Here is a 12,561-nt window from a genome sequence, read left to right as displayed (position 1 = left end):
TCTTCGAAAGCCAAATTAACAAACAGATCACCGACCATTTCGAATCCCACCGTACCTTCTCCGCTATGCAATCTGGTTTCTGAGCTGGTCATGGGTGCACCTCAGCCACGCTCAAGGTCCTAAACGATATCATAACCACCATCAATAAAAGACAATACTGCAGCAGTATTCATCAACCTGGCCAAGGCTTTCAACTCTGTCAATCACCACATTCTTATCAGCAGACTCAACAGCCTTGGTTTCTCAAATGACTGCCTCGCCTGGTTCACCAACTACTTCTCAGACAGAGTTCAGTGTGTCAAAACGGAGGGCCTGTTGTACGGACCTCTGGCAGTCTCTATGGGGGTGACACAGGGTTCAATTCTCAGGCTGACTCTTTTCTCTGTATATATCAATGATGTCGCTCTTGCTGCTGGTGATTCTCGGATCCACCTCTACGCAGACGACACCATTCTGTATACTTCTGGCCCTTCTTTGGACACTGTGTTAACTAACCTCCAGATGAGCTTCAATGCCATACAACTCTCCTTCCGTAGCCTCCAACTGCTCTTAATTGCAAGTTAAACTAAATTCATGCTCTTCAACCGATCGCTGCCCGCACCTGCCCGACCGTCCAGCATTACTACTCCGGATGGTTCTGACTTAGAATATGTGGGCAATTACAAATATCTATGTGTCTAGTAAGACTGTAAACTTTCCTTCCAGACTCACATTAAGCATCTCCAATCCAAAATTAAATCTGGAATCGGCTTCCTATTTCGCAACCAAGCATCCTTCACTCACGCTGCCGAACATAACCTCGTAAAACTGAATATCCTGCCGATCCTTAACTTCGGCGATGTCATTTGGATGCAGTCTATCACAGTGCCATCCGTTTTGTCACCTAGGTCCCATATACTACCCACCAATGTGACCTGTATGCTCTCGTTGGCTGGTCCTCACTTCATATTCGTCGCCAAACCCAATGGCTCCAGGTCATCTTTAAGTCTTTGCTAGGTAAAACCCCGCCTTATCTCAGCTCACTGGTCACCATAGCAGCACCCACACCGTAGCACGCGCTCCAGCAGATATATTTCACTGGTCACCCCCAAAGCCTATTCCTCCTTTGGCCGCCTTTCCTTCCAGTTCTCTGCTGCCAATGACTGGAACAAGCAACTCATATCTCCCTCAATAACTTTAAGCATCACCTGTCAGAGCAGCTTACAGATCACTGCACCTGTACATAGCCCATCTGTAAATAGCCCATCCAACTACCTCATCCCCATATTGTTTTTTTTGTTGCTCCTTTGCACCCCAGTATCTCTACTTGCACATTCATCTTTCACTCCAGTGTTTATTTGCTAAATTGTAATTACTTTGTCACTACGGCCTATATATTGCCTTACCTCCCTGATCTTACCTCATTTGCACACACTGTATATCAATTTTTTTCTATTGTGTTATTGACTGTACGTTTGTTCATTCCATGTGCAACTCTGTGTTGTTGTTTGTGTTTTGCACTCTTTTGCTTTATCTTGGCCAGGTCGCAGAAAAATTAGAACTTGTTCTCAACTTGCCTACCTGGTTTTAAATAAAGTTGAAATAAAATAAAAAATAAAAAAGTTGTCTTGGCTGTGGGCTTAGGGTCATTGTCCTGTTGGAAGCTGAATCTTCGCCCCAGTCTTAGGTCCTGAGCGCTCTGGAGCAGGTTTTCATCAAACCTGCTCTGTACTTTGCTCCATTCATCTTTTCCTCGATCCTGACTAGTCTCCCAGTACCTGCTGCTGAAAACATCCTCACAGCATGATGCTTCCACCCCCGTGCTTTACCATAGGGATGGTGCCAGGTTTCCTCCAGGTGTGTGTGGTGGTTATTTTTTTTACTATCAAATGAGGAGAGACAAACTCATCACACAAGTCAGAGTTATACTTAAACTAAATCTTTATTCACTTATTAGTAAGGGAGCAGGTTAACTTCTTATGGGCAGGTGGGACGGTAGCATCCCACCTGGCCAACATCCGGTGAAATTGCAAAGCGCAAAATTCAAACTACATTATCATACATTTGTAACTTTCATAAAATCACAAGTGTATTACATCAAAATAAAGCTTAACTCCTTGTTAATCCAGCCACGGTGTCAGACTTCAAACCATGCGATTATCTGAGGACAGCACCCCACATACATAAAAAACATATTTCAACCAGGCAGGTGCGACACAAAAGTCAGAAATAGCGATATAAAAAATGCCTTACCTTTGATCTTCTTCTGTTGGCACTCCAAAAGGTCCCAGTTACACCACAAATGGTGCTGTTGTTCAATAATGTCCTTCTTTATATCCATAACTCAGTTTAGCTGGCGCCCTTCAGTCAACAATCCACCCAGTTTCCCTCCATCAAAATGCATACAAAATGAATCCCAAATGCAACTAATAAACTTTTCCAAACAAGTCAAACAATGTTTATAATCAAACCTTAGGTACCCTAATATGCAAATAAATGATCAAATTTAAGACAGAGAATCATTATTGTCTTTACCGGAGAAAAATACTAAAGAACTCTCTTCCGCACGCTTGGAAACACTACAGCCAAAATGGGAGCCACCTGGAAAAACTACAATATCTGGCTCATTTTTCCAAAAACCAGCCTGGAACTCTTTCTAAAGACTGACATCTAGGGGAAGCCCTAGGAACTACAATCTGGGAGGACTTGGCCTTATAATTAAAGTGATAGCCATTGAAAATAGAGGTAGGCTGATTATTATTTATTTTTTTCCTCAGGGTTTCGCCTGCCATATCAGTTCTGTTATACTCACAGACGTAATTTTAACAGTTTGATGAGACCAGGTAAGAAACGAACACAGGTGAAATCAATGAACAAAAATGAAAGATAGGGCTTCGTTCTAGAACACAAAGAAACAGGGCTATGTTCAAGAACACAAAGAAAAAGAACACGAGGTTGACTAAGAAAAGAAAAGCAGAACCTTACAATGCTATGGAATGTGGTCTCTTTAGGTTTATCACCCAAAGACACCGTACATCTTCTGTCAGTGTTAAATCTCCCAGAGGCCCATCCTCAGTAGAACACACACAGATGAGTGTTCTAACTACCGCTTATTATGTTGCATAAAACAACCATTTGATGCAATAACAGTATTATAACATAATCTTGTCATTTCTCTCACACGTGACGTTTGGCATTCAGGCTAAAGAGTTCAATCTTGGTTTCATCAGACCAGAGAATCTTGTTTCTCATAGTCAGAGTCCTTTTGGTGCCTTTTGGCAAACTCCAAGTGGGCTGTCATATGCCTTTTACTGAGGAGTGGCTTCTGTCTGGCCACTCTACCATGAAGGCCTGATTGGTGGAGTGCTGCAGAGATGGTTGTCCTTCTGGAAGGTTCTCCCATCTCCACAGAGGAAGTCTGGAGCTCAGTCAGTGACTATTGGGTTCTTGGGTTCCATTGGGTTCTCCCTGACCAAGGCCGTTCTCCCCCAATTGCTGAGTTTGGCCAGGCGGCCAGCTCTAGGAAGAGTCTTGGTGGTTCCGTACTTCTTCCACTTAAGAATGATGGAGGCCACAGTGATCTTGGGGACCTTCAATGCTGCAAAAATGTTTGGTACCCTTCCCAGATCTGTGCCTCAACATAATCCTGGCTCTGAGCTCTATGGACAATTACTTCGACCTCATGGCCTGGTTTTTGCTCGGACATGCAATGTCAACTGTGGGACCTTATATAGACAGGTTAGTGCCTTTCCAAATCATATCCAATCAATTGAATTTACCACAGGTGGACTCCAATCAAGTTGTTTAACCATCTTAAGGATGATCAATGGAAACAGGATGCACCAGAGGTCAATTTTGAGTCTCAAAGCAAAAGGTCTGAATACTTATGTAAATGCATTTGACATTTTTAATAAAGCAAACATTAAAACAATGTTTTTTGCTTTGTCATTATGGGGTATTGTGTGTAGATCAATGAATAAGAATGTAATGTAACAAAACGTGGGATAAATCAAGGTCTGAATAGTTTCCGAATGCACTGTAGTTGAGTAATAGTCCTGCGGCATTTCCTAAACTCGGTCCTGGGGACTGCAAGGTGATTACGTTTTGGTTTTGTCCCTAGCACTACACAGCTGATTCAAATAATCAACTAATCATCAAGCTTTGATCATTTGAATCAGCTGTGTAGTGTTAGGGCGAAAAAAAATGTGCACTCCTTGAGGTCACGAGTTTGGTAAACGCTGCCTCAATTAATCTAAAAGTTTATGAAATTCCATCAGAAGTACTGAAATAGTAACCTCATTAAGTTAAATGAGCCCAGTAAAACGATCTCATGGAGCTGATCCAACAGTGAACAAGTCTGTCATATACAATTGTAAGATCTTAATTTGATCACTCTTTTGTTGCTGAGAATTGTCCTGCATCTTTCATGATTTGCATAAATTCACTGAAAACCCACACTAACACAAAGATATTTAAACAGTATTACACTTTTCATGTAGCCTACTTTTGGCCAGCTAATAGCCTAATCACCAATCAAGCAACATTAGACTAAACATAGAAATCCTGTTGCTGCAGAATTATTTTGCTTTGACAATATAGGTCAAATTAAGATCTGACACTTGTAAGAAGAGTTTGTTGACTCAGTCTCTCTTTGTGTGTAGGCTGATCCATGCCAAGAGGTTAAACAACACCAACCTGCTGTTTGTGGTGGCAGAGAAGATGCCCTGCAACACCTGTGAGGTGGAGAAACTGTCCCAGGCGGAGACAGAGTGTATCCTTGCCAACACATACACATCTGCTGTTGGGAGCCTTCTCCGCTCGTTTGTTTATCTCTTTATCGACTTGTTTATAAGAGTGGCTTTTCACATTCAACTGACTGGTGCTAATGTCAAACCATTTAAATTTGGGTTCAGTCCAGTTCGCCCCTTGATGACTATTCTAACTAAAGCATCTGTATTAAGTGTTTATCGTTGTGTTACATTTTTTATGGCATAAACCTGTGGGAGAGGAAGCTATAGGGGCGGGTGTGTGTAAACACATGGAGACTTGGAGAGTGACTATATAGGTAGTGTGAGTCATTCCTTAACCACGCCTCTTCCAGTCAAGGAGGATAACCCATCATGTGAGGACATGAGTGCAGCGAGGTATCGAAAAGGGCCCGCTGTGTGCTACGACTACAATCTTTCTGTAAGACTTACAACTGACTGTACAACTCAGCAGACCCTACAATAAACATATACTGTAAATATGCTGATGCACATAGATTCTATTTTCACTAAGAAGACACACACTAAGAATATTTATTTTTTATTTTCAAAAATTCTACTGTATGACTAAAAATGTCTCCTTTACTCTCCAGGAGAACACATCAGACTGTGGGCGGGGCCACTCCTTCCACCCCTCACTCCAGACCCTCCTCATGATTCAGCTCTTCCTCCTCTATCCAATCGCCAGCCCTCATATTCTGCCCCTTCTACTTTAATTTTCCTCCAGTCTGCTCTCCCCAGCTCTTTGTCCATCCTAAAGCTCCCACCCTCTCCCCTCTATGCTCCGCCCCTGCTCTAGTCATAGGTTATAATGGGACTTCCTGTCACTGCAACTTGGAAGCCTTGAGTACCGCGCTACTGTACCCAGCTAGCTTCAATTGTTGTTGCTTAGTGACAGTTGCAGGACCTTTATGTTCTCAGCGAGTTGCGTATCTTCATCCATGTGAAGAGATTCAAAAGGTTGGTGTTCCAACCACCACCATTATCAGAGGCTATGTCAGAAAAGAAAAAAGACCCCACCCCCACCCGCATCAACAAGACGAGTAACAAGTGAAAAGACGAGTTGGATGCCATGTCACAGAGCTCCAACCGTCATGGACACAGCAGAGTTTAGGTTGTCTGTTTGTGCCTCTGTTAGTCAGATGGGATGAAGAGACATGGCCTCCATCTCGCTCACTCATCTCTGACCTGATCAGTTTCATCGCTCTGTCATGTGTCTCTCATAGGGGGCTACTGTACGGATCATTCAGAAAATTAAGGAAAAAAAGAACTTTCAAGTATACAAAAACATACAATTATAAACTGTTGAAGTGTTGAGTATTCAAAGCACATGTTAGGGTATCATTTGCAATGAAAGTTGTTACATTCATTTATTTATGCACTATATCTACTTCTTGCCAAAATGAGAGACTTTGATGTGGTCTTGTTTTTATAACCAAGTGAGAGGAAAAAGAGAAACCCAGAAAGGAAAACTAGAGAAATAGTGTTAGGAATATCTGAGTTGGCTGAATTCCAATTCTTCTTGTACACCTCTACTGTTCTCCACTTGAAGTTAGAACTCTTTCTGCCCCTGGAAGCACAGTATTATATTTATAATCATGGTAACATGGAACTATTCTATGAAATAGTAGTCACGTTGTATAAAATGGAGACAGGCGCAGGAATACATAATAGGGGGTTTTAATACTCCACCCAAAAATACAACATGCCATGAAAGACACGGGGATAAAGCCCAAAACAAACATGTATACAAAAACACAGGGATGTAAACCCAAACAAAAGAGCGAGGTTAAACCTCTAATAAATACACAGGACGAGACCCGCAATACAATACACAGGACGAAACCCGTAATAACAAATGCACAACAATACACGGGACCCGTAAATAACGAGTTCACAATACACGCAGAAACCCGAAACAACAAAGCACAGGTACTCACAAGACCAACAGACATGGGAACAATAACCGACAAGACATTGGTGAACAGAGGGCACATATATACAATTACTAATCAGGAGAATGGGAATCAGATGTGCATAATGATACCGTTCAGTGGCACCTAGAAGCCGGTGACGTAGACCTCCGGAACTGGTGCACGGAATGAGCAGCAGTACCGGGGGAATCCGTGACACATTTGATTATCATAGTTGACTGATGTTAGTTAATGAATTGGTAATTTAGTGTCCATCATCATAGATGACTGATGCTAGTTAATGAATTGGTAATTATGTGTCCATCATAAATAGATGACTGATGTTAGTTAATGAATTGGTAATTATGTTTCCAAACCGGACAAAGCAAATTATAACTTTTCCCTTGCAAAAATAATTCAAATACTAGGCTACACCAATGTATTATGAATCAGTATTAAGCCTCTGAAAAGTCTGAGCGTTTGGGCTTCATTGCTGTATGTGGTGTATACTTTCCCACTCTCCACAGACTAATTGAATCGTTGTTTCCACATCATTTCAACAAAATGACATTGAACCAACGTGGCATAGATGTTGAATTGAGAATTGTGCTCAGTGGGATCCTTTCTGATCAGTGGACATTCTGACTGACCTCTACTCCTAACCCAGTGAAAGCTAACCCCTCTGCCAATCCTCATACAGCCGCTCCACCAGGTCCACTAATGTTCCTAGGACTATATTTGTATGTGTTTAATATCTGTTGTCACCAAAGCAGAGCAGATATACTAATATCTATTCAGACTGGCCCATAAGTTTCTCGTTTTAGTTGCAGGTAGGTTTTGGCAGAACTTAGCTTGTATTACCTTTGACAGACGCTGTGTAACTTCAGACCATTTGCTGCTGGGGGATTGGGGTTGAACATTTCCCACATAAAGGAATGCAGCCGAGGCCACTACAACTTACTGTATGGTGACAACTGAGCTGCAGTCTGGGTTTTCTGTTACATGTCATTCTGATCAATTTGAAGTGAAATGTCATTAGTCTCCATGTTTTGTTGTCATAGTGCCTTGATGCACTTTGTTTTGGAAAGCATTGTCTCTTGAGCTACTGTACAGTACCTTTATAGAAGAGGCACCCTAATGGCTGTGGAGCTACAGGATCTTTATAGAGCAAGTCTGTTGGCTATATATATCTATGGTAGCTTTATAGAGACACCATATTGACTAGACGTTATTGTAGCTCAATGTCGACATTCGATTGGCTGTGGCTCCTGGCTGCTGTACCATTCCAGGGCTACCTGATTGCTACCAGATAGAGTCGCTGTACAGTACCTTTACAGAGCCATCTATAGAGCTAAACTATCAGTATAAATCGACTTAACTGGTCATAGATCTACCTTTGTAGGGTCACCTGACCGCTATCATTGCGTTTCTGTCTGAACCGTATGTGCGTTTGTGTTTGTGTATGGGTGTATGTTCGTTTTAACCCTCAGAGGGAATGTCTTTAAAACTGGGTTGAGAGGATGGGGAATGACAGTTGTGGTAGTGTAGCTGTTTGTTGTTCCAATTCCAATGGAAGAAGTGTTATATCAGATGTTGTTATGGAGGGGAAAAAAATATTTTACAAAAAAAAAAAGAATCCAATCAATTTTTTCTCACCGGTTTGCTCAATATATTGTCATGAGGGAGCTGCATACTGTATGTGACCCCTGTATTCACAGAGGTGTTCAAAAATAATGTTTAATATGTCCGTGTGTTTCTGTTTCAAAGGATACATAGTGACTAAGCCTCTCTAAATGCCTTAGTGTTTCAGTGTTCTCCCTCTTACACACACTCGCGCGCATGCGCGCGTACACACACACACCGTGAGCCTCCCAAATATTAACTTTCTCCACAGACTTTCCCAATCCAGAATGTTGCACTCTGGATTTAAAGAGGTTGAGGTTTTGATGTGACCGTCCGTCGATATAAAATGGTGTGAGTTTCTTGTACACATTGCTGCTTGGAGTGGAGGACTTTCATAGTTTACATTGACTCTGAATCTGTATTGACTCTGAAATCCCTCCACCCCACCTCACTGTTAACGTAACATCTGAAACCCCAAAACCTCCTTCACTGTAACCATAAAAACACACAATGTACAGTGAACAATATCATTTTTGGCAAGACAAAATGTTTCGTAAAAGCATAATTCGATTTTTTATTTTAAATAGGCAAATCAGTTAAGAACAAATTCTTATTTACAATGAGAGCCTACCCCAGCCAAACCCTGACGATGCTGGGCCAATTGTGATACAGCCCAGGATCGAACCCAGGTCTGTAGTGACACCTCTAGCACTGGAATGCAGTGCCTTAGACCGCTGCCCCACCCAGGATCCCTATCTCAGTGAAAGACTGGACCAAATAGAAACTCAGAATCTGACGTTTGCAATTGTCTCCTTTCAATGTTAGGGTCCACCATTTTTGAAATTCCTCGTATAGATAGTCCTGTTGCATTTTATTGTTTTATTATATCACAGCATTTGTTTGTCCCTCTGTTGTCCCTCCGTCAATGAAGGTTACATTCGCTGTGGAAATGTACCCCCTGTGACTTTCTCTGGCTCAGCAGCAGACACAAGCACTAACAAATTTACACATTCAGACATGCAGTTACACACTTATGCACCCACATGCACAAAGCACACACATGTAACACTAACAGTTATACCTACACATGCACAGCTGGGGGATGTTCAGCTCTAGCCTGAAGTAAGCCAGGGATGTCTATTCCCTGTGTGGGATGTCAGAGGCTGGCTCAGGGTGTGAGTCTCCATAGAACAGCATGGGACCGTGTCAAACAAAAGGTAAAAGAATCATGATTTGTATGTCTGTGTGTCTGTGTGCTGAGGGACACAGGTTGGTTTTCTGTGGTTTGAATTTTTTTATTTTTGCTCAAAAAAAAAAGAAGGGGATAAAGGGCAAGTTTGGGGTGAGAGGACCGGGTCTGGTTTACAGCCAGCCCTAAAGGGAGGGTCTCCACGTGGCCCTGCCCCTGCCTACCCTTGCGGTGTCTGTGCGTCTCTGTGGGAAAGACACGTGTGTATGTGATTCTGTAGTCTGTAGTCTGGTGCTATGTGACCATGTTTGACAAATGTGTTTAAAAAAAAAACAGTAACAAAAAATTTATAAATTCAGTCAAATTCTAAGTGAAGTAAAAAAAAAAAATTGAATAAAGTAAAGATAAGTTTGAGATCTAAACTGTTTTTATTTTTATTTATTTTCTGTGGGTGTCTGAGTGTGTATGTGTGTGCGCGGAAGATTTAGCTCCCTCTCGCTGGGCATTGGTCCATGTCGCTCCATTCTTTTGTACTGATAAAGCAAAAAGCAAAAAAAAGAAGAGGGTAAAATTTGTAAAATATTGTGTCTGTGACTCCTTGTAAAATATTTTCAAATTGTTTATTACAGAGAATCAGTTATTAAATAATGTTCATATTTTTCACTTCATTTAAATGTCTGGTGTTTGTTTTTACATCTCTGAAATGCCAGGACTCATGTCCAGTCTATACCTACTTTATAGCAGGGCACACCTGATTCTAATAATCTGCTGGTTGATAAACTGAACCAGGTTAGTTACAACTCGGGATGGGAGTGAAAACTTACAGGACGGTAGCTCTCCAGGAACAGGGTTGGAGACCCCTGCTGTATAGGCTACAAACACACAGTTCACATACACTATTACCATCAGTAACCTATTTACAGGTCTCCAAAACATCACACTAACAAATCCTCCCTACTAGCTTTTGACAAATATTATACAACGGGTGGGTCTAATCCTGAATCCGATTTCTATTCCACAAGTTACCAACAACATACATAGTCGATTTTATATATAAAGAAATGTTAGTAGGTATTCAACGTATAGTGTTGCATCCATGGACAGATATCCCAATGACACTGAACAACATCACAACGTACTGAGAAAGTCAGTGAGAGCCGTGTGCCACGTGGCTGGGTCATCCAGATAGCATGTCCTGCTCCTTTCATCACCAACACCTTGTGATTGGCTAGCTTCCTCAGGTTGTTCAGAGAAACCTCCTTTAGCTGAGCATCCTGGTCTCCATTGACAATCAGAGACGGAGTCTGGAATGAAAGTAGAGGTGGCTAGTTCAAATAAACTGTTACCCAATCTCACATACAAAGGCCGGGTTTCAATCTGATCGCAGCTTGTAGACAATACGGCTTTAAAATGCCATTTCCAATTTCCAGGCAGTCACACAGAGCACCCAAACACAGGACATGTTGCATAGAAGCAAAGCCAGTGTTTGCAACAATCACTGACCAACCAGAGAAGAGAAAAGAGAGAGGAGAGAGCTATAATCACTCAGTACACACCTGCACGCACCTGTATGCTGATGTACTGCTCTACTGTGAATTTCTCAGTGCAGATGGGAGCCACAGCGATGTATGCCCGGACCAGAGCCTCATGCTGGAAGAGGAAGGGCAGGGAGTACATGCCACTGACAGAGGGACTGACTACCACGACTGGCCCCATCCCCAGGGCCACACACACCTGCTTCAGGAACCCACCAGGGGCCAGCTCTCCTACAGCGAATGGGGCCACTGATGACTTAGACTGACCAAAACCTGGGGGCGGGGGGAGGGGAGAGGAAGAGGCAGATGGAGTTACAGGTCAGTGATTCATTGAGTCATGAATTATGTTTTTGTTGCTCAATCAACTCCTCAACTACTAATTTACTACTATTCTCACAACCAAAGCTCACCTGGTAGGTCGATGGCCACAGCACAACAGCCAGCTTTGGCCAATGTCTCCAGTGTACCTATATTGAGCCAATTCTCAGATGAGAAACGGATGCCATGCAGAAGTAGGATGGACAGATTGACTTCACCTGTAGCCGGTTCAGCTTGTCTGTAAAACAGAGGGGCCTTGCAGGATTCCACATGCAAGCTCCCTTCTGTCATTTTAGCAGCACACATCCTATGAAGGGGGTTAAAAAAAAGTAATACAGCCTAAATATAATCACCAAATATTTGAAGAAAGAAGGTGAAAAAGTCTATTAAAGCCAAAGTCTGTAACATTTCCAATGCCTTACATCCAATAGTCCTGTTTTAGGCTATTGTCCAGCCTGGTCTCATAAACTAGATGTAACATAGTAAATGTAAATCCGGGACACTGAAATTAGTACTGTATGGTATGGTTATAATACAGAAGTTTACTTAAGGCAAAAACAAAGTGAGGGTAGTTGGTCGGGGTGGATGGGTGGGCGTATTTACAACATATTGTACGGATTGCAATTCGTAATATACAGTATCATAGGAAAAGGATGATGGGGACATCCACAAATTAATACACCATACTAAATATCAAATATCAAACTAAATGGAGGTAGACAGATTTATGTCTACTGTTACATCTACCCCATCAGTCCAGGTTGTAGCATCATAATATACAGTATATTGTAAAGAAATGTATGGCACATTAGCACTACAGATATTACGTCATAAAAATAAAGTGATATCTGCATGTGTAAATGCATGTAATCTGCTACATTGGGCCTGTTAGGGCCTCATTGATTGTATCTAATGTCTGTATGCAATTTGTTTAGTGTTGTGCATGTAGTGAAGGCTAAATTCATTGTCGCATTTTAATGTTTGCTTGGCCGATAGCCACCAATTGAAATGTAGGAAGGATTCTTGTCAAGTTTTCTGTAATCGATCTCCAGGGAAAGTTACAGCTCATAGCTCGTATTCCCCATAGGCACACATTGTCATTGATCTGCCTGTGATCAAAGTTCACATTTATTCAAAATTATTTGCTTAGCCTAGATTTTGATGCATGTAAGACAAATGTATCTTTACATTCACGCTGTCTGAGTGGTTTCTCTCTGAACTATAAGTGGGAAGGCTGC

General features: G+C 41.9%; 1 protein-coding gene and 1 pseudogene across 1 annotated transcript in view; one reads left to right on the top strand and one right to left on the bottom strand.

Moving 5' to 3' along the window:
- LOC109878204 (voltage-dependent calcium channel subunit alpha-2/delta-2-like) overlaps positions 1 to 10,138 on the top strand; it is a 274,608-nt gene extending 264,470 nt beyond the window's left edge. The window contains 3 exon segments of the mRNA XM_031785639.1: positions 4,641 to 4,750; positions 5,081 to 5,166; positions 5,339 to 10,138. Of these exon segments, the coding sequence (XP_031641499.1) occupies positions 4,641 to 4,750; positions 5,081 to 5,166; positions 5,339 to 5,461 (319 nt within the window). The 3' untranslated portion in view covers positions 5,462 to 10,138.
- Positions 10,139 to 10,544: 406 nt separating this feature from the next.
- LOC109864366 (protein ABHD14B-like) lies at positions 10,545 to 11,629 on the bottom strand (annotated as a pseudogene).
- Positions 11,630 to 12,561: the final 932 nt, after the last annotated feature.

Source organism: Oncorhynchus kisutch, linkage group LG1 (assembly GCF_002021735.2).
Source record: "Oncorhynchus kisutch isolate 150728-3 linkage group LG1, Okis_V2, whole genome shotgun sequence".
NCBI lineage: Eukaryota > Metazoa > Chordata > Actinopteri > Salmoniformes > Salmonidae > Oncorhynchus > Oncorhynchus kisutch.
This window is presented reverse-complemented; position numbering and strand designations above follow the sequence as displayed.